The sequence below is a fragment of the Temnothorax longispinosus genome, chromosome 9 (genome assembly GCF_030848805.1).
Source record: "Temnothorax longispinosus isolate EJ_2023e chromosome 9, Tlon_JGU_v1, whole genome shotgun sequence".
Taxonomy (NCBI): Eukaryota; Metazoa; Arthropoda; class Insecta; order Hymenoptera; family Formicidae; genus Temnothorax; species Temnothorax longispinosus.
Genome location: NC_092366.1, coordinates 14,444,501 through 14,463,036, shown reverse-complemented (window position 1 = coordinate 14,463,036; position 18,536 = coordinate 14,444,501). Strand labels below are relative to the sequence as shown.

The 18,536-nt window shown below is 33.8% G+C and overlaps 3 protein-coding genes and 1 long non-coding RNA gene across 7 annotated transcripts; 1 reads left to right on the top strand and 3 right to left on the bottom strand.

The window, feature by feature from the left end:
- Nucleotides 1-1,859: 1,859 nt before the first annotated feature.
- Nucleotides 1,860-5,837, bottom strand: LOC139818893 (uncharacterized). The gene is made up of 3 exons (XR_011733550.1): nucleotides 5,590-5,837; nucleotides 3,399-3,656; nucleotides 1,860-2,619 (listed from the first exon to the last, which is right to left on the bottom strand). It is a non-coding gene; the product is annotated as an uncharacterized lncRNA (long non-coding RNA).
- Nucleotides 5,838-6,140: 303 nt separating this feature from the next.
- Nucleotides 6,141-9,860, top strand: Ptpmt1 (protein tyrosine phosphatase, mitochondrial 1). 3 transcript variants are annotated; one of them, XR_011733548.1, is made up of 7 exons: nucleotides 6,142-6,299; nucleotides 6,394-6,484; nucleotides 8,110-8,252; nucleotides 8,660-8,740; nucleotides 8,850-9,089; nucleotides 9,174-9,362; nucleotides 9,576-9,860. XR_011733548.1 is itself a non-coding variant. In XM_071787926.1 (6 exons), the coding sequence occupies exons 2-6, from the start codon at nucleotides 6,469-6,471 to the stop codon at nucleotides 9,300-9,302; spliced, it is 1,197 nt and encodes a 398-aa protein (XP_071644027.1). In that variant the 5' UTR covers nucleotides 6,141-6,299; nucleotides 6,394-6,468; the 3' UTR covers nucleotides 9,303-9,860. The 3 variants fall into 3 exon arrangements, 2 of the variants coding, with proteins under 2 accessions (XP_071644027.1, XP_071644026.1); XM_071787926.1 differs by having other exon boundaries at nucleotides 6,141-6,299; nucleotides 6,394-7,072; nucleotides 9,174-9,860; XM_071787925.1 differs by having other exon boundaries at nucleotides 9,174-9,860.
- Nucleotides 9,360-14,371, bottom strand: Alars-m (alanine--tRNA ligase, mitochondrial). Of its 2 annotated transcripts, XM_071787907.1 has the most exons (12): nucleotides 13,663-14,346; nucleotides 13,413-13,586; nucleotides 12,992-13,332; nucleotides 12,348-12,629; nucleotides 12,113-12,257; nucleotides 11,827-11,999; nucleotides 11,401-11,729; nucleotides 11,050-11,311; nucleotides 10,545-10,937; nucleotides 10,111-10,467; nucleotides 9,848-10,031; nucleotides 9,360-9,693 (listed from the first exon to the last, which is right to left on the bottom strand). In XM_071787907.1, the coding sequence occupies exons 1-12, from the start codon at nucleotides 13,867-13,869 to the stop codon at nucleotides 9,460-9,462; spliced, it is 3,081 nt and encodes a 1,026-aa protein (XP_071644008.1). In that variant the 5' UTR covers nucleotides 13,870-14,346; the 3' UTR covers nucleotides 9,360-9,459. The 2 variants fall into 2 exon arrangements, with proteins under 2 accessions (XP_071644008.1, XP_071644009.1); XM_071787908.1 differs by lacking the exon at nucleotides 9,848-10,031 and having other exon boundaries at nucleotides 9,554-9,693; nucleotides 13,663-14,371.
- Nucleotides 14,372-14,454: 83 nt separating this feature from the next.
- Nucleotides 14,455-16,191, bottom strand: LOC139818888 (alpha- and gamma-adaptin-binding protein p34). The gene is made up of 7 exons (XM_071787923.1): nucleotides 16,110-16,191; nucleotides 15,955-16,042; nucleotides 15,691-15,860; nucleotides 15,510-15,624; nucleotides 15,268-15,417; nucleotides 15,066-15,176; nucleotides 14,455-14,989 (listed from the first exon to the last, which is right to left on the bottom strand). Exons 2-7 carry the CDS (start codon nucleotides 16,016-16,018, stop codon nucleotides 14,817-14,819), a joined length of 783 nt encoding a protein of 260 aa, XP_071644024.1. The 5' UTR covers nucleotides 16,019-16,042; nucleotides 16,110-16,191; the 3' UTR covers nucleotides 14,455-14,816.
- Between the last annotated feature and the right edge of the window lie 2,345 nt (nucleotides 16,192-18,536).

Sequence of the window (18,536 nt, the reverse complement as noted above, 5' to 3'; positions counted from 1 at the left end):
AATCAGTAATATCAGCCGCAAGCTGGTACATAGCCGGATTTTCCATTTTGGCTCTTAAAAAATTTATAATAAATAAAATACGGACTCGCAGCTAAGCAACCCGACAGAGGTCGGTAGTGTTACTCCTGTCGACCCAAATTCATATTTCAAGTTTCGCTATTTAAGAAAAAAAAGAAGTGTTCAAAAATAAAATTATAAATAAATATGAAGATTTTATTTTTATTAGGCATTAATTTCTTTCACAACATAATTCACCAGATCATTTTTAAAAAGTGAACTAGACATCACAGACGCGCGTTATTTAACTACACAACAGATATGTAATTGTCAAAATATGCCATGACAGCCGCTCATGAAGTAACCGCAGCGAGATTTTAGATGGGAATATATATGTAAATATAAAAATATAAAAATATTTAAAATATAAAAAGTGAATGTAAGTGAAAAGTAAATTAATATGTCCCAAAATAGTAAACAAAAACTATTCAAATTATCAGTTGAATGTATAGACGGACACATGCGGATATCTTTTCTTCCATTGATTAACTAAATAATTGCTAATTTCACACCCTATGAGATGAAACTCTTGCAGCTTAGGACATTGTTCCAAAATGACAGAACATTTATTATGTGTCGTAAGGGTTATATCAAAGAAATATAACTGTTTTAAGTTTTTGCACTGCGATAGTAATTTCAAACCATAATCAGTGAGGCAATAACGGGACAAATAAACCACTTCTAGGAGTTGACAAGAAGAAAATAATTTTCTCAAGCAATGATAATCATCATCATTATTATTATTGAATAAGATTCTAATTTCTAATCTGTAACAAAAACCGTATAATTATTACAGTGCTTCAAAGTATTGTAAAGAGAAAATCAACGCAACTTTTTCAAGATGCTCGAGATGCAAGAGAAGCAAATATACTTTTAATAAAAAATACGGGAACATGAATTTAAAAAAATAAAATGTAGCCTATACTTACAAATGAAGGTACACTTTTCGTAAATTCTTACAGTCAGCGAGGGCGTTAATACCCTGCGATGTAAGATGATACATATCCTCTGGTACGTAAAGTAAATTTATTACTTCCAAGTCGTGACACGAATTTCTTAACTCTATTACAACTGCGTCTAGGTCGAAATTGCTCATATTAGGTGCCAAATATAACTCACGCATCCGTTGATTTTTTTGCAGTATTTTGCAAAGACGTTGAGTTTCTATAAATGTACAACAAAGGTCTAAATGTTCCAAATCTTTTAGCTTCTCGAGATATGAAAATCCCTCGTCACTTATGCGATAACAATTATATAGATCCAATTCTAAAAAAAACATGTATTAGTCATATGCAATTAATTACCCGTAATCATTACAATCATATACAATATAAATACATACGTACATACATACCTTTCAAATTTTTGCATATCTCTGAAATTTTAAGTAAGACAGAATTGTTGACAGGCTTGCAGTGACTTAATCTTAAGTGCGTTAAACGCCTGCCGCAATTATCAAGAAAGTTTACCAAATTTTTAACACAAAAATTGCTGCTTGATGTAAGATCTAACCGTTGCAAATAATTACATCTAGATATAACTTTACATCTAGATGTAAAGTAACGAAATATTTTGCGCATATTACATTTGCAAGTTACACATCGTATGTTCAAACGTGTATAGAGTTCAGGGTCCCGTATTAAATTATTGAAGCGCCAATTTATTTTACTCATGCGACATAACGTCGTCAAATCTAAATTTTTTAATATCATTAGTAGTACTTCATCCTGCAAAGATAAAATATTAAACTTTACACAAGATGACATTGCAATAAATATTATTATGAGAAATATAGACTTTTTAGAATATTTTACAGGAAGCGTTGATAAACTGCAACGGGATAGCTCCTTGAATTCATCCGATGAGAGTTTCATACGCTTGGCATAATTCGAATAACTTTCTAATGAAATACGACGCGAGTTCTTCTCTCCATTAGGTTGCACATAACCATCAGGGATTATCTCCTGAAATACCGTTTTGTGCTTCTTACTCTTATAAGAAACCCTTTTTATGTCGCTGCAAATAACATTGAAACAAATTTACTTTTATCATTAAGAAAATAAAAAAATGTTATTATTACTTAATGTCGACAATAATAATACCTTTTATAAATAACGCAATATTCAAGAAAATTATTTTGCAGATGGACTATATCCAAGTGTGCATTTTTTAAATCTGTTTTTAAATTATTATAATCATCCTCATGGTGATAGAACATGTTAATTTTTTTTAACAGAATAGTTAAACTCTCATTAGGATTTCTAGAAAGGATCAATTCTGATGTACCGATAAGCATCACAGCATCTATCTTTGTGTAAGATTCAGGTGAACTCTCCGCAAATATTAGTCTGAGCTTTTTGGTTTTAAAGTTACACGGATGCGATAAGGATGGGGAAAATAATCTTGATATCGGAGGCACAATCTCAGATGATCCACAACCATCCCACAACTGAATCCACTGATTATTAGAATTTTGAGCCCAAATTTCAATTACGTTTCCAGGATTATGTATTTCGTATATAGAAACTCTGATTGGATACACAGCTTCATGAAACTCTATATCTTCAAAATAGAAAATATATATTATACTCTTTTCTCGACAAAAGCGTATTTTCTTTAACAATATCTTATTTATCAAAATTCAAATATTACATACTAATATAATTTTTTTCGATCGGTGCGTTACGCCAATTTATAAAAACAGACTCTACTATAATAGGTTCTTTGTTTTGCCAAGGGGATATTGATATATCGACATCGTGATTTCTCTGTATTAAAAAAAAAAAAAAAATATATATAATATGTCCATAATAGGGAGCGTCCCGTTTAACCATGTTGCGATTGACCATAGTCACTCACAGTGACCGGTGCTTGGAGTTTTTCCGCTAGACTAGCCAATCAGAAATTTTTATATTAAATTAGCCAATTGGCGACGTGGTCAATCAGGTCCCACTTTGTCAAATACTACAAAATCTTGTAGCGTAAATTTAAATTGCATTTACTTTCTACAGGACAATAACAGACAGTATCAAGAGTCAATTATGAGAGCTTTCTAACAAGCGACACAAGTTGACACAAACGTCGTTCTATCTTTCTTTTTTGGCAATAAAAGTAATAAAGACAAAAAAGTCACTTCGTGTCGCTTGCTGGAAAGCTTCCTATGTACTTATCTTGAAACGAGGTGAATATTACAAAAGTGAACAGATTCATTAGATTTCGACCAATGAAATCATAGATACTCTATAGTGAATTTCCTCACTTTTGTAATTTTCTCCTCGTTTCAAGAATCGTAATTAATAGGCCCCCAGATATACAATCGGCCCCCCAAGAAATACACATACCAATTTTTCTCCAGCGAAACATGACAACTGAAATAATTCTCCATAATTTGAAAATTTGGGTGGCCCAATTATGTAAGGAGCAGTATGAAATATACTAATATTTTGGTGGTTTTCCCTTTCGGGAACAAATCTTTTTTTCACATATTGATAGATAAAATCAACACTATACTCCTTTCCTAGGGATACTCTGCCAACATAAGGATATTGACTACAACTCTCGGAATATAAAAATTGATAATGGGATGTCATATTCTTTCTCTGAAAAAAATACGAAAGAAATGGAGAATATAATAATCCTTGCTTTTTTGCATATGTTAAAATGCCGCATTATATAATATCATCCATATACAAATTACAAACATTATAATATCATACATATACAAATATAGTAATTAATACGATATAATTAATAGTATATAAAATGTCTTTCTCGCGGCGTAAACAAAAATAATCCTCACGCGCTAGGATAAAAGGCGAGTCTGTAAAGGTCATTCTACAATACGTCGCAAACGATAGCAACTGCTATTATAGTTGAAAAGTATTTCCATGTTGCGCTTGTCAAAAGAGAGTTACTGCAAGGGGACCTTCAGGCTAACGAATTTTTGTTTTTTTTTGTACTTACTGTACTTGAGGGTCATCACCCGGACATCAATTTCCCAAAGTATTAAGGCGCGCTTTTCAGAAAAACTCGAGAAAATCGACTTTGAAGAATTCCGAGCGCGTTATATATGTACATAGAATTTTAATTTTAATGTAAAATTTATCAAATCATATTTAATCATGGTTTTCAATAAAAAACTTACATCTTCTTATTTTGAATTGCCACTCGCTTGAAACATCGTACTTTATATTCAAGTAATTTTGAAATCGAATACTTATAATAAATTAAAATTTTGGTACAAAAATGAAAACGTCAGGTAGGAAATAAAATACTTTTATATTTTTGAAAATTACGAGAAAATACAGCGCAAAAATGATATTAATAAAAATATTGTTTAATTTTTAATTATTAATTATTAATTTTTAATTATTAAACAATATTTTTATTAATATTATTTTTGCGCTGTATTTTCTCGTAATTTTCAAAAATATAAAAGTATTTTATTTCCTACTTGGCGTTTTTCATTTTTGTATCAAAATTTTAATTTATCATAAGTATAAAATATATTGTATACAGTCGTTTTACTGTAAAACGACTGTATACAATATGTTTTATACTATATATTTCATATCATATAATTCACTTTTAAAAATTAAACAATATTTTTATTAATATCATTTTTGCGCTGTATTTTCTCGTAATTTTCAAAAATATAAAAGTATTTTATTTCCTACCTGACGTTTTCATTTTTGTACCAAAATTTTAATTTATTATAAGTATTCGATTTCAAAATTACTTGAATATAAAGTACGATGTTTCAAGCGAGTGGCAATTCAAAATAAGATGTAAGTTTTTTATTGAAAACCATGATTAAATATGATTTGATAAATTTTACATTAAAATTAAAATTCTATGTACATATAACGCGCTCGGAATTCTTCAAAGTCGATTTTCTCGAGTTTTTCTGAAAAGCGCGCCTTAATACTTTGGGAAATTGATGTCCGGGTGATGACCCTCAAGTACAGTAAGTCCAAAGAAAACAAAAATCCGTTAGCCTGAAGGTCCCCTGTGAGTTGACAAACTTTTTTAACTTTTTTGTTGACAGTAACTGGCAATCGGCAATCAGAAATAACACTTTTCAACTAGCAGTTGCCATCGTTTGTATCGTAGAACCGGCCTAAGTTTACACGTCTACTATTAATCGGGTTTAATAACATTTGTATAGTTATAAAATATATTCCAGCGTTTACCTACACATTTCCTTACAACCGGCTTTATAAATCTACATCTTTTCGTCAACGGGTGTAGACTAGGCCCGCACGATGAAAAATATAAGTAACAAGGAACAGATATTAGCGATTAGAAATAAGAACAGGAATAAAGCTGGTGTAGCATTAATTTAAAAATAATTCTTTGTAAATTCTCCTTGCTCCTGGATTCGTGTAAACGAACATGTGCGTTTTAGGAAATTATAATTACAGATGTTATTAAACCCGATTAATGGTAACGTGTAAACGTAATCTATGGTCCGTATTTTATGTTCAATACAAGCACATTTATTTGAATTTTACAGTCTGAGGTCTAGCTTACTGTTCGGATAATGTCCCCCGCACGACTTGTACAAAATGTATTTGCGCACTTGCCACGTGGTCCAAATTGGGCTTTTTCTCTTGAAGCTCCGTTTCTTCAGAATCCTTAAGGTACAATTGTATGGAATGTTTTGATTGGTTAACTCGGATGACGCGATGTGTGACGCGCTCAGTGAAAACTCAGCCCAAGAGTGTGATTTTGGAACGCAGCCCAAACGAGATGAAAATTAACAAATGAGGAAATTCACCAGAGTATCTACGATTTTATTTGTCGAAATCTAGTTAAATCTGATTACTTTTGTAATTTTCACCTCGTTTCAATTGACTTTGCGTCGCTAAATGAAAAACGCCCTATAGTTCACTGCTCGTGTGCGATTGGCCGCTTTCAGCAGACACAACTGTTGAGTTCGTCTTATCAACACTCTGCGTTGATTGGTTGGTTTTAAAAGTAAGAGCCAATCACGTTTGACTGCTACTCAACGGCTTGGTCTGCTCTGCTGAACGCGCCCATTCATGACTCATGTTTACATTTAGCTGACCAATAAAAAAAAAACCCCTGCAATAACCTGCATCCTGCATCCTGCATTTGCTAGCATTTGTCTCGCGTGCTCTATTATTTGTCACATGATTTATTATTTCTTTGCATTGATATCAATGTTCGATTTGTAATAATACCTGTCTTTTAAGATAAATTCCGAAGAGACTTTCTAGGTATTTGAATGATCGTTCCGTACACCGTTCCGTTCTTCACGAGTTCTCCTTGATCTTAACGATCATTAACCGGTCACTTGTATCGATGTTTTAGAATTTATGGGAAGAAACGATCGTTTATAAGGACGCGGTATCGAATCGAACGTACGTTGAAGCCACGGCAGGCACGATGACAAATACAGGAGGTAAAGTAGTCGCGAATCTACGACAAAAGTTCATATCGCCGAATGTGTTGCGATGGTTCCCCGGACACATGACGAAGGGTCTAAAGCAGATGCAACAGCGATTGAAAAATATCGATTGCATCATAGAGGTTCACGACGCGCGGGTACCGGTCTCCGGGCGTTACGCTGATTTTAGCAGGACTCTGACCGGCTTGAAACCACACATATTTGTACTGAGCAAAAGAGATTTGGCCGACACGAGACACAAGAGCAGTATAGTCTCTACGTTGAACAGGGAAGGGCTGTCCAACATAATCTTTGCAAATCTCAAAGATCAACGGTGCAAAGGCGTGAGGCGGATCCTGCCCCTAGCCAAGAAGTTGATGTTAAATTCGGAACGTTACAATAGAATGGAGGAGGAGTCTTATTCCATGATGATCATCGGCGTGCCCAATGTTGGAAAGTCCTCTCTGATTAATCGTTTGAGAAACAATCACCTTAGCCTGGGCCAAGCTACTCCGGTTGGCGCGACGGCTGGTATCACGCGATCCGTATTGACCCGTGTAAAAATATCGGAAGACCCAGTAGTGTATCTGATCGATACCCCAGGTATTCTAGCGCCTTCCATCAAAGACGTTCATGCTGGCTTCAAGCTGGCCTTGGTCGGATGTCTGCAGGATCATGTAACGGGTTCGCAGCTGCTCGCGGATTACCTACTATTCTGGCTGAATAGGAACGGTCGATTTGAATATGTGGACATATTGGGTTTGAAAGAACCGAATGACGATGTGTTGCACGTGCTCACGTTCATTGCCGCAAAGTTGGGAAAAACCGTGAAGATAAAGAACTTCGACGGCCGATTAGCGGTCAAGCCCGATTTAAAATCCGCGGCGGACCACTTTATTGCTTTATTTAGGAAAGGAGACTTGGGATCCTATTGCTTAGATATAGATTTACTCGAGATATCAGAAAACCGCGAAGTTAGCTTAGCCTAATGATAATGATATGTAAATATATTTGTATATATTTATTTATAGAAATGATTCTTAATCGAAAGAAAATATAGATCATAATTTTCTACGACATCTGATGACTTGAATAATCCTAAATATTTCGAAAAAACAACGATTTTACTTTTCCATTATATTTAGTCCTTGTATAAAATCAAATAACTTTTGATTATTATCAAGATGTTGGATCTTACATTAAATGCCTTGTAATATCTTTCAGAAAAAAAAAATTTTTCTTTAAATAAAATCTAAAAATTTATGAAAATGTAAGTTGTTAGCCGAGGAAGAGTATATTGCATCACTTTCCCCACCAGTCTTATGATCCTGCCACGTTCATCTTGCGGGAGTAGGTCATCCGAGCCACATATGTTAAATTCACTTTTGTCATGGAAGACATTTCTTCCGTCTTTCAATCGTTGTAATCTATATGCAAACCATACGTATCGTACGTAATCGGGAAATTAAACGGGATTAATTTCTTCAATCTATTTGAGACATCAGATTTACCGTTATGTTGACCGTTGATTGAGAATCACAAGGCTGAAATACATCCGTCTTTTTTTTTACGTTTCTTCTTTCAACTCTCAAAAGTATTTAAATCGTCACTCGAGCTAACTTTTCGGAATTGATTTTTAGCAAAAATGTTTGCGAGGGTAACGTTTTATCCAACCTTACTTTATAACGTCGTCATGGAAAAGATTACGACCCGGAACTGGTACGATAGGATAGACGAGACTGTTGTACTGGGCGCCTTACCGTTTCGACGAACGACCAAGCAGGTATGTTTTTATAAATTTATTTTTACGACAGAAATTAAGGATGTATATTTCAAATCAGCAATGTTACTTTGATCACAATAATAGCTTGCATTTATGCCTTCACGGCTTTTTATTTGATCATCTCATTTTTAAATAAATGTCGGATAAGAACGCCACAAAAGACGTTATTATAATTTATATTTATATTATAATATATATTATATTACAATATATATATTTAGTGTATTTTGATCCATAACATGTGCCTCTTCTTCTGTGTAATAATACATTAAGAGTATGTCTCAGATTTTAAACTTACCAATCACTTGAACAAATAAATCTCATGCAACAGCTGCTAAATTATAAGCATTTAAATGACGTTATGACATATAATTTACATCTTACATCTTTGTTCTTTTCTTTTTCAGTTAATCGACGATGAAAATATCAAGGCTGTCGTGTCCATGAATGAGGATTACGAGTTGTCTTTGTTATCCAACACAGATAAGGTGCGCGACAATAAGACTTGAATCTTGAGAATAAACCATAGTATGATGAGAGCTAGTGTAAAATAAACTTATACTTGACTTAGAGCAACAATACTTTTTCTTCATTCAGGAATGGCGCAGGTACAATGTAGAATTTCTGCAATTGTCTACAACGGACATCTTTCAAGCACCTTCTCAAGAGAAACTGGAGGAAGGTGTAAACTTTATTAATAAATTCCGCAACGTATCAAGTGAAAAATTTAGTCATACAGGTATCGTCGATGGTCGCGACCAATCTGGCACGGTTTACGTTCATTGTAAAGCAGGAAGAACCAGAAGCGCGACATTGGTCGCATGCTATCTAATAACAGTGAGATTACATGACATAGTTTAAACGTAAAATTGAAGAAATTTTGACATCATTAGCAGTGAAATGTTCTTGTCGTTTTTCTAGAAAAACAATTGGACGCCTGAAGAAGCGGTTGATTACATGCGAACGAAGAGGCCACATATATTGCTCCATACAGCTCAATGGTCCGCGCTAAAGCAATTTTACACGAGACATTTACGACCTACATCTTAGCTGAAATTTTTTGTGAATTATTTCGTTGATGTTTATACGAATGGGAAATAATATAAATAGGTAAATAAAGGCTGATTTATTTAGGTACTACGTTAAATTACAAATATGTCAATTCGAATAGAAAGAGGATGAAGAGATAAAATACGAAATAAGTCATTTACTGAGTCTTGTTATTAGCGAGCTCAACTTTCTTTACATGTGTGGACGCAAACTTGGTAGCCTCTGTAATTGCTTTTTCCATACGTATCTGAAAATCCTGTGATATTTTTGTAGATTTCATATTTGCGACTAACATGGGTTTGAATCCCTTGATAGGTCCGTGCTCTGCATTAAAGATTTGAAGTACAATATCCATCCAAGTTTGTGCGTTAAATGCACTAGAGGTCATTTCCTATATACGGTTAATAATAAACGTTTATGTTATTTACTACATTATATTTACTACATTTAAACATTAAATTATTTACTCTTTGTAACATAAATTATATATTGTTATACGATTTATATTGAAATCTACGTTTATAAAACATATGAATAAAATATACCTGTGGCATAGAACATCTTGCCTTTACAAATCCATTCGTACAAGAGAAAATTAATATTGGCATCCCAGAGAAGAGCGATACAACTTCATGCAATGATAAATATGTGGGATTCTTATTCAGGCAGTGCACGATAAAACAAGATGACAAATCCGTGGCGTTAGTGATTTCACGAGTTATAGAATCTCTATAAAACATCCATTATTAAGGATTATTCAGAATTAAACAGATTACTCATATATATAATATGCACATATATTACGTACTTTTCTATTTCTTTCTCTCGCAGCCATATCGTCTTGCTCAAATTCTCCAGATCCGTCAAACATTTCTCTTTAATCAAGTAAGATAATGGTACTTGTACGTGCTGATCATTAATCTCTTGTTTTATTCGATTTACTTCTGCATTAAGTATCTCATATGTGAGCTTGCCACTTTGTAAAACGTTTTTTAGTTCGGCGATTCTCTGACACATTCTCTCACCGGCTTGTCTCATATGTAAAGCTCCTGGACCAACAACAGCCTTAACAGTGCGTTTTGTTACTCCCTTTGAGGTATATGTTGAAAAACAAAAGTGTTGTAGTACACCTGTATTATGAACATGCGTACCGCAGCACAGTTCCCTAAATGTGCACAATTGATATTAGCGTCAAATCTAGCTCAAAGAATTTGTTGATGTTTAAAATTCGGACTCACTAACTTCGCTTTCAAGTCGTCAGTATTGATTTCTACGATTCTAATGTCTGTGTAAGGATATATCTCTCCTGGAACCAATGTAACATTTTGTTTTAACAGTTCGAGCGAATTCACAGTTTGCACAGTCGTTGCAGTATGAGATTGTATGACATTGTTAATACAATCTTCTATTGTCCTCATTTGTCCTGATGTAAGTTGTTCGCCAAACGAGTTGAACTGAAATTTTAAACTATCCGTATCGACTGTACATCCACGTTGATAAATTACTTGCATAACTTGCTTTAAAGCTGCATTTAATAAATGTGCTGCTGTATGATGTTTCATTGCTCCAACACGAATATTCGGTTCTATGTTGACTAAGCAATCATCTTCTATTTGTAAATATAGCTCCGATGTGCTGGAAAACAGATTTGTGTATTGTATAATTTTTTGTAATCAAATTAGAATATATAAATTGAAATAAGTTTTATAATTATCTAAAAATATATCTAAATATAAGAGACACTTACGGTAAATCTGTTTTGGCGAAATGTCCAGAATGAATCACATAGCCGTTTACTTTCCTGACATTATATACATTAAAAAGTCGATTTTTAATACGAATGTTTCCTTTATCTGAAACTTGGCCACCTTCTAATGAATAACATACAGTTTTGTCCAATATAATTCCAATCTCGTCTGTGCTATTTACTAGCTCATTGATGGGTATTTTATCGTCAGCATTATTTCCTCTTGTAATATTGGAATAATTTTTACTCGCAACTAATTCTCCTACGATATGTGAAATAGATATTCAATTTTAGAGTTTACATTGTACAGTTTAATTGGAAAAATATATATGTGGTTTGCTTTGACATTACCATTGAGAATAATGCCAATGAGTTTACTGTTAAGCGCTGGAAATTCATAGGTATTCCCGTCATATATATAATTGTACTTGAATGAATCATCCGTCTTAAGTACGTGATTTTTCTCAAGTATTCCCAAAGACTCTTTAGTAATTACAGTACTATGTTTGTCTAATCCAATTCTTGATTGATATCTACGATTATTAAGCTGCTCCTCAAAATCATTTTCATCAAAGTATAAAGATTCAATCTGCGCTAGTTGCGCTATAGTTTCCAAATTAAGACCGTATGTATCGTACAGCTTAAATGCAACACTTCCAGGCAACACGTTAGTTTTACGTCTGTAAATAATAATATGGATCATTATATATGTATTATATTAATATATTATGCTATGTAAAAGAAATTAAAAGAGTACAATTAAAAAAAATATCTTACAATTCTTTCAACATGGATTGTAGATCTTTATAGCCATCAACTAGACCAGGAGCCATCCAATCGGTGATTGCTGTTAACTCAGGACGGGTTTCAATCATCTTACTCCACATTTTACCAGAAGTATTCCGTAATCTCTTGAACAAATCTTCTTCAAAATCTATTATCCTTTGTATCTGATAAATTGCATCCAGTAACATTGAGATCATTTAAAATGTGTCTCAACAGAGCTTAACAGCTTTCACCATTTCAATATGTATCCTAATAATTTTAATTCTAATTATTTTACCTGTTTCAGATTAGTATGCAATTCTGGATAAGCTACACCCAGGTTATCAGCTACATTGCAAGCAAGTTCTGAAATAATGCCAGATTTTCTGAAGACTTTCTCCCCTACGTCTATCGCATTCCGCAATACTCTCCGTAACTTTGGACTGAAATTATATACAAATACTATAATATATTTGACGATAACATATACATATTCGTCTAATATATACATATTAGATATACTAAAATCATACTGTTGTTCAGGTAACATATTATCAGCCAATGCAACAGTAATCATTCTTGCGTGATCAGCTAGAATTCTGTAACCGTAGTCAATTTTGCCTGTGTCATCATCACCAAACGTTCCCTTATATTCTGGCGCATTCGAGCGCTTTCGTATTTCATTGAACAACGGCTGGAAGAGGTCTGTATCATAATTTGATGTTTTCCCTTGCAGTAAGGTAACTAATCGTTCAAGTCCCATGCCTGTATCAACATGATGGTTTGGTAAAGGTACTATACATCCATTTGCAAGCCTAACATAAAATATTATGATATTGAATAGACTATGCAATTTCACATTAACTGATAAAATTAGCAAACTATAATATTAAGTAGAAAAAAATTTCAAACAATATCTAGATTCTCAGTACACAAGATAAAAAAAATATACATACATATATATAATCGAAAGCATGCTGCATAGTATGATTGAAAAGATTTAAAATACTTAGGCCCAGTTTTACAAGTGTCGGTTAACTTTTAATCTTAGATTAACTCACTCTTCGTCTCCTTCTAACGTCCCCCTTAGAAAGAGACAAAGAGTGAGTTGATCTAAGATTAAAAGTTAACCGACAGTTATGAAACTGGGCCTTAGAGCCAAGAATTAATAGTTCACCTTTCATATTGGATAAAAACTATATTCCACAACTCCATAAGATCGGCAAATCCCTTATTCACTCGTTCAGCTTGATTGGTTGATCGTTTCATATAGTCAACGTGTATCTCTGTACAAGGTCCACAAGGGCCTGACACCCCCATTTCCCAGAAGTTGTCTCGCATATCGAAAGGTAAAACTTTACATTCTGGTAGACCAAGTCGCAACCAAATATCCTTACACTCCAGATCTGGACTCATGCCTAGTTCCTCGTTACCACCAAAATATGTTACATACAAATATTCTTTGGGTATGCTATATATGTTCGTTAACAAATTCCAAGCATATGAACAAGCATCTTCCTGAAGGTGATAGGATTACATAAATAAGTACTGCAAGTGGAAACAACCAAGTGAATATAACATTGTTTTTTGTATTGCACCTTGAAATAATTTCCGAAGGACCAGTTGCCAAGCATTTCGAAGAAGGTATGGTGATAACTATCGTTGCCAACGACACTTAGATCGTTGTGCTTGCCACCGACTCTGATACACTTCTGTGCATTCGCGACCTTCGTCACAGGAGGTTCGTAATAATTTAAGAAAATCCCTTTAAACTGAAAAGTAAACATAGACGTGTACATACATCAGCGGGCTTATTACCAGAAGCAAATTTTTCAAGATCGAGCATACTTGATTCATGCCAGCATTAATAAACGCCAGGGACTGATCGGTGATCGGAGAGACTGGGCTGGAACGAATAAAGCTGTGCTTTAAATCCTTCGTGAAGTAATCGAGAAATTCGTTTCTGATCAGGTTAGCCGGTTTGTTGTTCGTCAATTGGCTGTACGGGCGAATCAACCTAAACGAGATCATCCTTCTCGTTGTGGGATTCATCATCGCCTATAAATAATGAACAATCCAAAAGTCAGCTTTCGAAAAGCGATGTGGAGGTCCACGTGCGTGCATCAGGAATCATCGCGTCGCACAGTCGACTCAAGTCGAGCATGGTTAGGATGGCACTCGCGTAGTGCATACAGTATAAGACCCTGCGCACAATAGAGCACATATTAGGAACAATTGAGAATAAGAATAAATATTAAATATTAGGATATATAAATATTTTTGTAATAAATTTTAAATATTAGGATATGTAAACGTAGGACTATTCCTATATTTATATACCTTATATTTTATTCTTTTCCATTGTGCGTCACGTTTAATTATTATTTTTAATTCCGATTCTTAATATTTTATATTTATTTTTATTCTTAATACGTGCTCTATTGTGCACAGGTCCTAATCATTATTGAGTGCTTCCCAGTAACACACTTTTGTACAAATAACACAGGCAACTGTATTACAGTCACAGACTATATTGATGTATACATTCATCAAATATATTGTATCATACGTTGTTTCGAGTCGTTATCAAAAACTCAATGTAAAAAATTTCTCATTTATTCTTAAATAAAATTATTTTATTAGGAAATACACAATATTATATGTACATAACGTCCTAAATAACATTGATATACGTATAGATTATTATGAGATTACGTTCGTATGATTTTTGTTTAAGATACACGTCTTTTTTTTATAGTACATACAATAATTAATCTACCTTCATATTATACATGAAACATTATACAATTTAGTTACACGGAATTCTTTTCTAAACAATCTTCTTTCTATTATACATTCTTGATGCATACATCGTTGCCAGTATGCGTCAGTCTTTACATAAATTGCGTCGCATTATTCCGAGCCTCCTATCTCAAATCAATTCAGAATCGAGAAATTAAAGTAAATTTATCGATCTACGCAGTACATATCGGGTCTTAGATTTAATCCTCGATCTCCAGAAGATCGCCACCCATAGCTTTCCAAAAAGCGGTGACTACTTGCTCCGCCACTAAGCGCCTTTCATTCGTCGGCAAGGACGCCGCGTGCTCCTTCATGGCCATCAATTGGCCGTACAGCTCTCCGAAGTCCGCATTTTCGTCGCCCATTATGCCGTCTGTAAATTTAAGATCCGATGAAATAAGCCACGGGCGCTTCATAGACTCACTTTCGTCCATACTATTCATACTGACCGAGCATGTCTTGCATGCGTAGTGTTTCTGAAGGGTCGCGCGTTAACCGAATATTCTCAAATTGTTCCTCAATCTTGTTCACTTCCAGCGCTTGCCCCATACACGACTTGTCTACAACGAAACGCAATTTAATCCACATTTACGTGGAAAGAGTTGTATACTTGGGTTTCCGTTTTAATAGCAGCAATTTCCGATCGGCTACCTTTAAGCACGATATTGGGCCACATGTGAGCATGCAGAGCTTCGATGATCCTCTCGATGCCATATTTATTGCCCTCCGCATCGCATTCCGAATCTCCCGTTTGCTCCAACTCGACCAGCTCAAACTTGTTGCGCACGCACCAATTTAACACTAAAAGCATACAAGAGACATCGACTTGGTGCACAATATGGGAATAAACGTACTCGTACATTAAACGTCAACGTTCTCCATTGCCCCTGTACCTTTATCTCGCAGAAACGAGTCGGATATCGCGCCACAGGAAAACAACAGCACCTCTGCTGCTGTCAAAGAAGTGGCCAAGGACGCCAATTGCTCCAGCTCCTCGTCCACCTTATCCTATGGAATATCAATTGGCGTCAACACACGTCGATTTAATTGCTAAACTCCCATTATGTCTCTTACTGCCTGCGCGTCGTGGTACACGATTAACGCGTCGACCTCTTCCGCTGACAGTTTGTGGGATAAGTTTTCTACGGCGCGTACCAAGACCTGTGATGTGTAATACTTGTTGTCAATGTTCCACATGTAGTCCACAATCTTGTCTTCCTCGGACAGACGTTCCGCCCCGATGCCTGCGTTAGAAACACACGTGAAATACAATTACACGGAACAGCATAAATAATTATTTATGAAGAGAATTATGACAGTATATACCCTTGTACTCACTTTCTGCGATTTCCTTAGCCTTCCCCTCCTTCGTGCTAACAATCAGTACTCGAGGTAGATTCATTATAGAAGAAGATCGGAGTACGTGCTGAAGAATAATCGATAATATAATATCCGATCGAACTGCGATTGATAGGTGTAAATAATGATCTCACCTGCAGCGATTAGAGGTTAGGTTAAATCCCGTAGATACGGTGAATTGTGAATTACGATATGCGCCAAGTAAGCAGCAGTTGCCAGTTGCGCATTTCAGATATATAATGTTAAAATTTAAAATTAATTAGAATAATAATTGTACTTATAGTAAAAATTAATTTTATTAATTATAAATTTTTATTTTTAATTAATTGTTTTGATATTGTAAATAATTTTAGTTGTATTATTATATTAAAACTTTTCTTTTGATTCGTTTTTTAAGATAAAAAACTTGGAAAGTGTTTGGTTGGAATTATTTATTTTGTTCAGAGACGTAATCAAAACCAAAAAATGCTACGAAAAACTAAAGGTTGCAGAAAGGAGATGTATAGATGAAATAAATGAGAATAAGCCTACATTTTTTAAATATGTATAATACGTATATGTATACATTCCATTTTCCTTTACATGTAGAAGAATTAAACGAAGTGGAACAGAGTATACTCCAAGAACCATTGTCCAAAAGTCATTTTAATTCACCGTTTCTTGCATTTTGTTTTCTTTGATATAAAAGTTTCCATTGTCAGCTCTATATATAATTATTAATTATTAATTAGATAAAATTTACGTATTTTTTTAGGTAAAAGAACTTTCTAAAATAGGAGGAACTATAAAATACTCCATACGAGTCCATACGATTTCATAAAACGTTTGTCGTTTGTCACATTCTCCTTTCAAATAAATTTGCTGAACAATATACAACCTGGTATGAAAACTGGTATGAAAAAAGCAAGTATTTGGAAAACTATCTTTAGCAAATATTTCCAGCGTACTTTAGAAAATATAACACTACTATATTAAGCTCTATGCTTTCTTTTTATACTTTATATGTTTACAAGGCAATAAGGAGAAAGAAAGTAAAACACCGGACATCACGTTGCCGGGATGGAAGATTTTCCTAACAATTAACTGTTCTTTATTTTATTCTTTGCCAATGTGGAGTGTTACAGGCACTTAGAAAACTATAAATCAAAATTATAGAAGATAATAATTAATGATATTTTTGCACTTCAATTATATAAAAATAAAAACGTTACAGTTACAGTTATGATGAGAAATGATTGCCAATCAATTAATGGAACTCGCCAAGAGAGATGAGCATATATAGCATCGGGCGACTGAAAATTATAGGCTCCGTATCAAATTCATACTACGTTTACGCGAGCGTTAGTTCTGTAGTAACTTATGATAATTCACCCGTTTACGCGGAGTAAATTATCGTAAGTTACTACAAAATCCCGTTTACGCGAAGGAATTATCGTAAGTTACTACAGAAGTAACGCTCGCGTAAACGTAGTATCAGATAACTTTGCTAAAGCAATTGCCCGATTACTCGTAGTCTGATGAATCTCGAAACGAAATGCAATATTTGGAAGTGATCTAAAATAATCTTGCAAAGAATCTTTTTCATGCGGTGTCTCAGTAATTATGATAAATAAAATAATGCACATGTCTATAATAATATTATATCCGACCAATTTGCTTGTGATTATATTCGATTCATTGAGAATAAAAATTACTTAACAGCAGATATTAAGGGTGCGAAGCAAAATCCGATAAATATTAGAATAAGTTTCTATCTATTGTGTTAAATTTAATCGTCTAAAATGTGATTAGAAACGGAATACATATTTTGGATATCATATTGGTTTTCGAAAATTAACTTTACCCTTTCTGCTTTTCACGTACATTATTATATTTCGGTCATTTTATCATTCTAATTAGTTTATTAATTTTATTTCATTCAGTTTGTTAAATATTTAGCACGTGCGTCAGAGCGTCAATTGGATACAAAAATCACTCGTAATAACATGAACCGGAATTGGAATTAAATTATATATTTATAATTTAAACTATTATGATCGCGCGTTTATTACGTACTTTTTTTTTAATCTAAGTTTCTTTTAATAAATCATTATAGAAGAGAGTTTTTTGGAAATGTAAATGAAAATATTTACAAAATAATAGGTATTTTATTTGATATTTAGAGAAATTTTAACTTTTGCTCCGTTTGCGATACATCTTTTGAAAGCGTGATTAATAAACGTGAAAGAAATTTTAGAGCATTATAATAATTTTAATGCGCAACACATAATTCTGCAATCAATTTATCTTCACAGTTTTGCAATTTATTTAAATTGCATTACGTGAATAGATATGATAATCATGAAACGACGGACGTCCTGAAAACGATAATTTGTTGTAAGTACGTCGATTAATTAAATAGATACACGAGATCCCGTAGACCATGATAAAACATATGCTTCTAATTAAATTTATCTAATATAGGTAAGCGATAAATTTCTGAAATTACAATGTTACTGGGCGAGGTGATAAATATCCTTTTTTTAGAAAAGCGTATTAAAATAAGGTAAATATCATTGTGA